General features: G+C 35.6%; 1 protein-coding gene across 2 annotated transcripts in view; it reads right to left on the reverse strand.

Moving 5' to 3' along the window:
• ZNF407 (zinc finger protein 407) overlaps positions 1-12377 on the reverse strand; it is a 333641-nt gene that overhangs the window by 196798 nt on the left and 124466 nt on the right. For both annotated transcript variants that reach the window (XM_017819557.1, XM_017819558.1), the window contains exon 4: positions 6067-6141. In XM_017819557.1, the coding sequence (XP_017675046.1) occupies positions 6067-6141 (75 nt within the window). The remainder of the gene's footprint in view (positions 1-6066; positions 6142-12377) is intronic.

Here is a 12377-nt window from a genome sequence, read left to right on the forward strand (position 1 = left end):
AATGTCAAAAAGTACAACCTGGTACATATTCAAAGTAGTGTAACATACTTTGTGTAACTGCCTGAACAGGTCACTTGCTTCCAGTCTTGCACAGGTAGAAAGTGATCTAGAGATATACTTACTTTCAGCTGACTACAATAGAGAAGGGATCAGTTTGCAGCTTACCACTTTTTGGCTGATGACATGCAACAAAGAACTGTGTTTTCCTTGGAAACAAACTGTTGGAAAAAAACCTGCGGCTTTCAGCAACTACCCATACTGTCTTCCACAGATTCTCAATGTTAGCACACACTTGCTAACGAAACTAATAACCTATGCTCTAGACAGTACTTGGTTGTTTATGAATGTGAGATCATCATTTATAGCTTGTTATGATGCTCAAAATTAGCCAGAGGTGCTCACTGTGGGCAGTGTGAATCCCATTAGGCACTTCCTCTGTCTTCTATCCATTGCACCTAAGCCTTCCCAACAGGAAGACTGTTGCTGACTACAGAAATTTCCAAAACATCTCACATACCTAACTCCTAAAATAAACTTACTTCAGATTGCCCTTCCTTCTGAATCAAACTCTAATATTGCCAGGATTATAGGAAGAACAAATAATGAGTAGTAAAATAATTTCATTCTTTTGCAGGCCTTCAGTTGTTATTTTTCTTTCTAAAAAGATGCTGAATTAATCACCTGTCTTTGTGAAAACCATCTTCAACAGTATAAATGGCTGCCTACTTTTTATTTTTTCGTAGCAAAGTAAACACATATGTGTTCTACAGACAACATGTCATGAGAAAAGCTGTGAATTTTCAGCACATCTTCTAGTACCTGAGGAAGCCCAAAGTAACCTCCCTGGCTTCCTTATGTTCCTTGGGACAGTCACAGACAGAGAAAAGCACTCCGGCAACAAGTGACTGTGGAGCCTGTACCTACACTTACACTCTGAAACAGTGTAGCACCAGACAAGAGCTGAACACCAGAAAAAAATACTGCTTTCAAAGGTCAAGTAAGGTTCCAAAGCACTGAATGCTTAACATACATCTTGGGTAAAACCTTAGCTCCCAACCAATGCTAAAACATTAAGTCCTTTCCACACCACTCCTCTCATTTTAAACTTCCAATTAGCAAATAGTTCAAGAAAAAGCTACATTTCTTTCCTTAGGGCTTTTCCAAAGAATGAGTATGTAAGTCTTTTTAAGCCAAATGCAGGAAATAATCAATTAAGTAAAATTTTTCATTCCTATCCAGTTAACCTAGTAACTTTAGGCTTCAGTTGAAAAACCCAAACTTATTTGCAAGAAGTAGCAAAAGGTGATGACAAAGCTTGAAAGAAAGACTCGGCACACTACCCCTCTGGTATTTCAGGTAGCCTCTCCTCCAGTGTAACCGTATGTACTGCCAATGCCTCTAACTGGAAACCTTTCTGTGAGACAGCCACTTACGGAACCCATTCCTTCAGAACATGAGCAAGCTATTACAAAATGATTGCACATATGTATATATGTATGGCACATCACTTTTTGACTTTTGCCACTTGTTTACCCAAAATCTGCTGTAATTATCAACTTGATCCTTTTACTTTGCAGGTTCGGGGTAGCGTAATCCAAAAAAGGCATATCAAATAGTTACTATCACAAATTTCTCTACTCAAGGAAAGAAAGATGCTTCAAAAGAAGGATTAGCAGTTCGATTAAATAAAAGAGGATTGCACCGGTTGAGTTGATTTACTTCTAGTTTTACATTCAAAATGGAGATATTAGGACACAGCAATTGATTACAAGACAGTTTTCTAAATAATATACAGAACAGCAAATCTCCATTCATTTTTCCTGGCTACTTTTTTTTCAGACCTCAACAATCCCTTTTGCCAACATACCATACAGTCTTGTATATTTGGTGATATTTATACGCTAGTAGATGGGCTTATGCAAGCACATTAAACAATAGGTACCTAGGAAGTATCTCTTTTACTTCAAAGGAGTTATTTTAAAAATACACAAATTTTAGAAGTATGCTATATTCCAACATTATTTGAAAAAGCATCTCAAATATATTTAGCCTGCTACTATATAGAAATAGGTATTTACTTACAGCTCTTGCTCTCAAGATGAAATCACTACACAGCTTTTTCAATCAATCGAGATAATTTGAAAATTATGATCTTACTGGCACTGATCCCCTTTTTAAAGCCCAAGAAAATGCCAGAACAACCTTACAAAATCAAACATTTTTAATGACCATTACAGAAGTTGTTTTGCAACAGATATTCCAATTCAGCAAGTGTTTGTTCTTAAAGTAACTTTATATATATGAATGATCCTATTTGACTCAACGAGATTACTCATATGCAAAGTTATTTCAGAGGTAACTCATAACTTAAATGAATACAGAAGATGAGGTAATTAAACAATTACAATGGCTCTTCTATGGCCTTTTCTTATGTAAAAAAAACCAGTTTAAGCATGTATCAGATAGCATGACAGATCTAGTTAAGAAAGTATCATATACTATAAAATGCATACTGTACATAACTAATGGTGTCCCTAAAAAAATCCCTTAAGAATAGTTAAATGTATTTTTCTTATTAAAAATTTCTAAATCCAGAGTTGTACTTAACACTGTCAGAATTCAGTCTCACTGATGAACGACTTAGTGAATTTATTTTTATTTTCTTGCTCTTATTTTCATGCGTATTTATACATCTTATACTTAATAGTGAAACATCCGTTTGTTGTGTGTTTTGCCACAATTTACATCAAAGTAATATAACGATGTAACAGAAATTAGAACTTGGCACCATTAACATTACTGATGCATTCACCTTGTCCTCAACCAGAATGTCTCCTAGACACAATAAAGGTGTAGCCAAAGATTTATCCTGCCAATAAGATATAGTTATAGGTCCCATGAAGATTACTGACACTGAAGTACCAAATATGTACTGGCCTTGGACTTAGCAGATAACATGCCAGTTTTGAGACACATTCAAGTTGACAATAAATCAGTATCACAGTTCCAATAACAGGAAAATATACCTTAGAGGAATTTTTTTCTGTTAAAACATTCCACTTTTGAGTTAGCTATTAAATGGTAATGATCACAATGGACTAGGCAGTAAGGGTTTTTGTGTCTGAAATGTGCAGATATTTTACTAGAAGGCTATTTTTAAAAGAACTTATGTGATTTTCAACTACACAGTATTTTTCCCTTAAGTCAATTTTGTCTTAATAAAAAAAATCCAGAAACTTGAAACAAAATATGTATTAGTAGCAATCTTACCATGAATTGTACTTGTTTTCTATATCTGCACATGCAAACATTTCTACAGCCTCCATAACCCCTCCCTTTTGCGATAAAAAAGCAATGCTTATGGAAAGCTAGTGAGAGCAAGGTGCACTAGTTAAGTACCGCTGACTAAATTGTAAATGTAATTTTTCTCTTCCTCTCAGAACTATCTCTCAATGCTTGCCATCAGAAATTCCATTCTGAGAAGTTTGTTCGAAGGGCTTCAATTTTTCAGGGTGTATGGGTTATACCTATTTTTTTCAAGCACCCTTTTGAACTTCTTTTCAATTTTCTGTTTTTGATGATAGTCATGCTGACAACTTTTTTTGGTCCATCAAATTCTGTAGTACAATTACATGAATTTACTTTTAATAAATTACCATCTTTGCATATATCAGTCAAACCATGAAGACTAAACACTTGCAAATAAAATGCATTATTAATTTAATTGTCACAGCCTATTTAGCTAGCTTCTATTAGTATTTGCCATAATATGCACTGTATCAGAGGGCAGAATCAAATTCAAAACATAAAGAATAAACTGATTATATTGTCCTAGAGAAATTAAAAAATAGCAAGCTTGCAAAATTATAATCAAGGCATTAATGTTTTACATAGGTAAGAAAACTACGTAACTTAATTTATAATATCTTTATACCCAAAGTGATTGTTTAACACGCTGAAGAAGGATTTCTTTGGTTCCTAAAGCCATTAAAAGGCATCAAACTCTCTCATAATAGGAAAGGAAAGCAACTGTGGTTTGGTATTTACTGCATTAGATCACGTGGCTTAAACATCCCCCATCACCAGCGAGGGACTGCGACTAGAAATTTATATAGTTGTTGTAGCTCTGCCACTACTGTTTGATGCTGCTCTACATTAAGCTGAAGTGCCACCTAAAAAGGTATTGTGGATAAGAAATACTCGAAAGATGGACAAAGAAATTGCAAAAGAAGAGGGTATGAAGTCACTCAAATATCACTTCTTTATGCTGGCCTGGGGCAAAGCTGCCACAGTCGGCGCTGGCAGACAGGAGAGGGAGGTTGTAGGCCTTAATGGGGCTCCTCTGCTCCTTGGGCAGCCAGGAGTGCGAGGGCTACGAACCTGCCACCTCGCAAAGGGGTGGCAGGGGAGGGACCTCCCCACCTCCTCCTCCTCCTCACACCATGCTGGTGGGCCAGGCAGAAAGCCTTGAAGGAATATGGGAAGAAATGGGGAAAACGGAAACAACCAGAAGGTTTTCAGAACAATCACACAAACAAAAGCCAGCAACAACTGATTTAGTTCATAGCATTCTGCTTGTTTAGGAATTCATTTCAAGATGATGATCACTAAAAATAGGCCTCTCAGGCTAAGATGCTATATTTGGAAATCTATTGTATGTATCCTTTATTGTGCACATATTCATCACTAGGGTAACGCAAGTTACCTCTATGTTGTATTTATGATGACTATACAGTAAGTACCCCATTGTAAAAGAAAATATCAGTACTGAATGCTTCCAGTTACAAAAAAAAACCCACCAGAGCAAAACATTTTTTGTAATTGTTGTGCTATGACAACAGACAACCAATATAAATTTTAATATGATATCTGCTTTGATGAAACTGTAATTGTTGTTCAATGCATCATTTTGTATTTTAGATTAAATACAATATCTCAAAACTCTTTAAATAATCACATGTTAGGGAAATTCTGGTTAAGCCCTTCACAGAGGAAATCTCATTAAAAATATAAGCACCACTTAAAACAGTGCTTAGTCAAACTAAGGTGTATACGGTGCGTTAATTTAAAACTACTCTTAGGTCCCTCAGTGATTTAAGTGTCATGAACTTGTGAGGAAAGGGTCTAATTGATTACCATTTCTTTAACAAGAAATGAACATGACCCAGAAGGAGCTTTGCAGTCTTCTATAGCTCCTAGCTGTCATTTATTTTCCTCTTCCTTCATATCAAAACAAGAAAATACTCTTTATTTATGAAAGCCTACACCAGAAGAATGAGTTACAAGGCAGCAATACTTGAAACAGCATTAAGCATCCAGCAATGAACCCCTCCATCTACCCAGACTGAAAGAGAATATGTGATCTTTTGGCTATCCAAAACACATCAATTTTCTAGTTGCCCCAAAAATTCAATGAAATAGCAATAGTTATGACACAATGTGCCCAATAAATCTAAAGCAAAATCTGCTTATCTGCAAACACAATGCCATTTAGTTTGTAAAACACAGTTATATTTTAAATCACAGAAAAAATAACCTCCTTGCAAACAAAGTTCGAAAATAAGTTACTGTACGCAGACTGAAAAAATAAATTAATTCCTTTTAAAAATAGTCAAAACACCAAATCTCCCTTCCTGCCCAAGAACGTTGAGAAAATTTTCTTTTCGAATCCTCTGTGACTTTGATCTCAGTCATAACATGAATCTTAGAAAGTCATTTTATAAACCTATGAGTATCAAGGCCAGCAAGAAAATTTAAAATAAAAAATTAAAAAAATATTTGATTTTGTACTCAGAGGGACATTTAAAACTATGGAATTTTTGAGAAAATAATATCACCTCTCAAAATAAAACCCCAAAAGGTGCAAACCCTACACCTTTTACACAGAATTTCTTTCTACAGACGTGTCATAAGTACCATGCCATCAGAGCACGTAAGTATGTTGGCTGTCCCTTCGAGGCGAGGTTAAAAATCCAGATGACTTCACTGTGGGCAAGCTAAATATTCCAGAAAAGGACTGCACATGCTCTATAGGATAAAATGAAGAAGAATTTTAAAGTAGTTTACCTTTCTTTGGGTGTGCCAACTCCATGCTTGCCCAGTAAATGAGTATTTAAATGCTTCTTCATCACAAATGCCACCCTGCCAAACAAACAGAAAACCCAGGAAGTTTACTTTTTTAGTTAGAACATCTTACACATTTTACTGATAATATAGTATATTTTACGTAAATAGTATTTTTCTTATGTAATAAACTAATACAGTTTTATTTACACCTTTATTTAAGCCTAATGGGCCCATCCTGAAATCCTGCTTCATACAAAGTAGTTCCATTGTTTTTAATGAGTAACATGAAAATACAACAAGATCAGATGCTTTAATCACTGTTTATGCGGGTCAAACTTCATTGTATTAATTATTTAAAGAGGTATACATAGAAACAAATTAATAGCCTTAGTTATTTTACAGCCTTGCAGGAAAAAAAAGGATAAAAAAGGTGAAGCACATGTTCATGAACACACCATGAGCAGGAATATTGTTTAAACTGACAAGACGTTCTTAAAAGCACCAACAGCAGCAACAAAATATTACTACCTGGCATTATATTTCTACCAAACATAGATAATTTACTTTCATTTTAGCAACATTCATAATGAAACAGATAGGAGCCTATCAAACACCATTCTTCTGCTGATAAGACCATAACATCAATTTAATTATGTCATGTGACTGCTTCAAACAATTTAGATATCAGACTGAAGCTTCAAACTAAAATGGTTCTCTCTATAAGCAAAAATTTTACTGCTACAACTTTCAGTGTGAAAAGGGCTTGCAAACATTTTTGTTAATTATGTATTACAGCTGTCCTTCATAAAGTTAATTACTAATAGCTGAAAGGCAATAGACTCCATTTGCATATGTACATGAAAGGCATGACATATGCAAAAATATGATTTTAATTAGCATTCCATGATATGAAGGGCTACAAATCAAACTGGCATGTTATAAGATTTTTAACATTAAATGCTGAATTCATCTGGACGTGTTTGCAGTGATGGACAATGGAAAGACTGTAAAACACTAGCACTATGGGGTATAAGAGCGACAAAAGCCAAGACACAGTACTTTTCCTTTACAATTATGTTAATGTAGCTTCTCTGTGTCTGATCTACTTTAGGCACTTGCACATTATTACAAGAATCTCTCTTGTGCATCCCTTAAGGTGTAGGAATATAATACTGTCTTATTTAAATACATACAAAAAGACATTAAAAAACTATCTTAAATACTTTTCCCTACACAATTTATAAGTATGGCATCATAACCTTTACCACTGTGAATAATCTATTTCACTGTTACCATCATTACTATGTAAGTGTCATCAGAATTACTGTACATAGGGAAAATAATTGCAACAATATAAAAATTGTGTTCTAATAACAGCATAAGGCATACAAAATAAACTGCCATTTCTTTTCCACATAGCTGTGAAAGGTACCAAACATATCTTCACTAAGTAATACTTCTGTTTCCTGTTACAAACTTCCACATTCCTTCTCTAAAAGAAAAATAAACTCAACAATATTACTGTGAAAAGGCAACGTGTAATCAGAGTTGTAAAGGGATGCTTTGCTATTTACGTGGAATATAAAGATCCCAACCAACTACACAGTATTTTTAGGGAAGTGGGTTTTGTTTTCTGAGCCTGTGTACTTGAAGCTTCCAAACAAAGGCTGAACATTTCATATACCGCACAACTGCAGGGGGTACAGACAGACATACCTTTCTGTAAAATCAAACACAAAGGCTTTGTTAATAACATGGAGCAATTAATCTTGCATTAGCTGCTCCCTCTCTGTTGTATCTAGGTTCTAGTATCCACTTTGCTGCTGTTACATAGCACAGATAAAATGAACCCTGACTCAGTGTCTCAGCACCTAGTAACATCTAAGGCTTGAAGACTTCAGACTTGAGGAGGCAGAATGCCTCTGTGCAAGTCTGGAGTGCTCAGTATAGCTCAGGAGCAGCTCCCCACCTTACAGAATCAGGCCTTAAAAATAAAAGCAAACTTGTTATTTTCATAAGAAACTGAGAACAAGATGAAAAAAGTATTACCAACAGAGACAGCCCTTACTGAAACAAGAGGCAAAGCCTAAACAACCTTGGCTGGATGCTGAGTTTTCAGACAACTTATTAAACCCCAACAACAACAACAAAAAAAGGAGAAACAACAACAAAAAAACAAACAAACAAACAAAAACAACAAAAAGAGACAAGTGGGAACTATTTGGTTTTGTTTACTAAATCCTGTAGGTGATTTTCAGAGCGGTGGTAGAAGTGTTTGCTGGCTTTACAAAACAAACACAAAAATGTTTTCAGTACATTCAGTAACTCTGGGTTCCCAAGCAATTACTGTTTTACTAGTAAAAAAATAATGGGTTTATCTATGATATTTACCTCTGCTGAGGTAAATCAGTTATTCCTAAACTACTGCTAGAATTGAATTGATAGACATGACTTAGCCTTGGCCTTTGAAATTAATCTCAAGGGAAGTTTGACTGGCACATGTAAGGACTCAAGGAGTGAATGCTTTCAGGATATGTTGCACTACTACACCTTCAAATCATAAGGAATCTTTCCATTAGCTACAGTAAGTACTTATTCAGGCTTCACTGAATTTGTCATTTCTTGTTTTTAATTCCAGTGAAAATAGAAATATTCAAATGCTAAAAACTAACACATTTCAGAAACGCATTAAAAGGGAGTAGGAAAAGCCTGTAATTGCCATACTCTACTGTTTCCAGTACATGCAAACCAGGCCCAGACTAGAGGCCTGGGACGAGTTTTACAAACTCTGATCTGTCTGAACAAATTCATCCTCAACTCACATGAAGACAAGAAGCCCAGCTGCTCTCCTGAGGGCCAGGTCTCAAAAAGCAGAAATGTCTAGCCTATCCATCCAAGTCATGGTCACTGGGAATTCCCTCCATGTTTTAGCAAGCTTGCTCCTAGAAGCCTTCTCTTAAAGTGGAAAAAGATGAGTAGGTAGGATTTTGTTTGCTTGCAGTAGCATTACATTGGGTTAACTTTTTTAGTGATTTTCATCTCCTCTGGCTCCAAACCAGCAACAATCCTCAGTCTTATACACTTTATGTTCAAACTTCAGGATAAATTAAAGACGAGTCGAAAAATTACACAGAGCTTTAGAATAGCATCTGCATTCCCTATGGGCAATTTTTTTGCACACAAACTGTAAATAAAAATAACTTTAAATCATAAATACATGAGCACCTTTTCCAAAATAAGTTTGCACAATACTCTGTTTTCAGTTTACAAGAGTTGTGGCTTTGTAGGAACGTGACCACTCATATTCCATGGCAATCTTCAAACAGTACTTGGACTCACACTCAGAATGCCTGTAACTGATTTAGAAGCCTCTACAGACTTGTCTTCAGTTATAAAAGAACATTTTAAAGTACAAAAGAAACAAAGGGACTTCTAATTCTGGGAATAAAGAAATATATTGGAAAATCTTTGCTTCCACTTTTTATTCTAGTGTAATACAAATTCTTCTGCATGTACAATGTTTATCATCACAGTATCCAAGGAATATGAATAATCTGTCATGTATTGTCTCTTCTCTCGTTTTCTCTGCAGGGAGAGAACTGTGCTCTGTGAAGTATCTTGCTATGAGAGGGCAAAAGATTCTAAGTTTTATTATGTTTTGAATACATAATTACTCTTTCCTTTTTAATAAGTACATCACTGTGTTAGCGAAAAGCCTAGTTAAAAAAAAAACACACACACACACAAACCAAAACAAGCATTCTGGGCCATAAAATCATGAAATCTGTTATTTCCTGGGTGTTTACCAAGTGCTCAGCCTTGGTCTCGTTCCAAGGAAGGAGCAACATCTTACCTCTACAGAGAGTCACTTGAAGCCATGTCAACAGACCAGTCATCTTGTAACTGCACGTAACTGCTGAGGAGGACCAGCATGAGAATTTATTTTTGTGGAACTCTACAAACAAGGTATCCAGCAGTTGATGCGCAATTTTAAATCACTTCTCAGTGGATACATTGCTCTCTGCAACTGCTCTTGGAGAATTTATCTTACAGACAACAATGTTCAATGACAGCAGAAAAGTCCAGGAGAATAACAATGAATATCTACCCTTTATTCATATTCTCAATATCCTTTACGTATCCTTTAAACTGTCCAAAACCTCTTTATACATGAATTTAATTATGAGAATACAGGTAAGCTACTGCATGACCTAAGTATACAGGATGTTTTAAAAAGCTGCTGGAGAGCCTTTAAAAAAAAATTCAAACCCACAAACAAACCCACGAGAAGCAGAATAGAATGCTATTATTTTAAAATAATTAGCATTTATTGCTTGGTTTTAGCATAGGTCTCCAGAACACAGAAAGGATAAAATGTTTACCATTTTGGATAAATCACCCAGGAGATCTGATAGCTTCAAGGAATAATAAGAAAAAGGATCTCAAACTTTTATACACCATCACAGAATATGATGAAATAATACATTATTCTGTCTGCATCCAGTTTTGTTTTATGTGATCTGTGCTTGAATTTCTGTCCTTGCATCTCCACTTAAGGCAAGAAACCAGAAAATCAAGGCAAACTTCACAGATCATGCCAAGAAGGGGGACTGGGGTATGTTCAGGCAAGTAAATAACAACAGGGACACTTACTACCTTAACAAAGTATTCTTGTTCTTTACTGTGCCTTGAAAAACACTGCAAACCCTAATTGTTTGTAGTTGAATGTGTGGTTCACATGGGCTCATACCAACAGGGATTGTAACTAGTAAGAGAAAGAAATGGTGCATTTTCTCAAGGAATACCATGACTTATATGTATTTCAGAATGTTCAATAAAACTTACATATGTAATTACAGAATTTTGCATGCACTTAAGTAGCACATGTACTACCCATAAAACTAGAACCTCACATGTTCAAATCAGCACTTAGTCAAATAGTATATAAATAGCCTATGCAAACTTAAAAAACTTCAAGTTTTTAAATTCTCCAAACTATATCAAAAGTTGCTATCCAAATCTCATCCCTCCATCAGGATTTTGTATTCAGCAGGTTAACTTCAGCAACAAGAGGGTAGAGGAAAGTCCAAAACTTTCCATAAAGCAGTGGTTTTCTGTAACAAGTAATCTTTCCTCCACATGCACCAAAAGGCCGAATTCCTGAGAATTTCTTCAAGTCCATCATTTGTGGATGTTTGCTGATGCTGAAGGGTCCAGACTGGGGCATTGATAACTCTCTTGCATGACTGCGTCCAAGGGACTCAATTTAAAAGAAAGTATCTGGCAGGGCAGAGTCTGGTGTGGAAGATATCCAGTAGTCTGAAAGGCTTCATGCCCTTTGTGACAAGATGTCAGGTTCAAGTAAATATCTGGCAGGGCGAAGTCTAGTGTGGAAAACATCCAAATATCTGAAAAATTTCATGCCCTCTGTGACAGGATGTCAAGCCTAGAACCCTGCATAGGAAAGATGAGGTTTTGTCCTCATTCATTTACCAGCCAAATGAAGCAGGTCTTATTACTTCCAAATAACAGTTATGGTTATTCTTCTTAAGTTACAAAAAAAAAAAAAAAAGAAAAAATCAGTAACATTTTAAAAAGTTATCAAGTCGTGTGTAATCACCGAATATGCGATGCTGAGAGTGCTGTGACACACGGACTTGTACTCCCTGCTGACCCCATGTGTTAAAGAAGGATATGGCTATTTTATGCTCCCCCCTCACTAACACTGGTAATTAAACTGGAAAGGAAAACGCGTACATCCTCATATTCAAGAGCGAGCAACTTGGCAGACTGGAAAATTCAACCTTTTTCTCTTAAAAAGAGAAATCAAAAGAGTTAAATGAAGTCAACTTTGCCAACCTTAACAAGACAAAAACAGAGTGCTGTAGGAAGATACCATGGTAATTCATGGAATCTAAAGATTAACATAAGTTTGGAATTTCTGAGATTTATTAGCCTTTCTGCCTGAAGTTTGAAGGTTGGATTTCGGGTTTTTTAGGGAGTTGCTTTTGTTTGTTGGGGGTTTTTTACAATTTTCCATGCATGGTATGTTTCTTAATTATTTATTAACTTTTAAACTTTTCCATGTAAGAGTTTTGCTGCTGAAGTTCAAATCTCAACATTTTCAATTGATTTTTATGAAATCATCAGTGCAACTGATTACAGCCTTTTCTTCTAAAAATAACGCACCTCTTTTTTACTGTTACCTGTAACAAGCTAGCAATGAAACCAAGCTGCCCCATGGGAAAAAAAAAATAAAAAGGCAACAACTTGTATTAATGGAACACCTGTACACAGCTTGCACCCAAGGC

This window comes from Lepidothrix coronata, unplaced genomic scaffold (genome assembly GCF_001604755.1).
Source record: "Lepidothrix coronata isolate B3197 unplaced genomic scaffold, Lepidothrix_coronata-1.0 Scaffold75, whole genome shotgun sequence".
Classification (NCBI taxonomy): domain Eukaryota; kingdom Metazoa; phylum Chordata; class Aves; order Passeriformes; family Pipridae; genus Lepidothrix; species Lepidothrix coronata.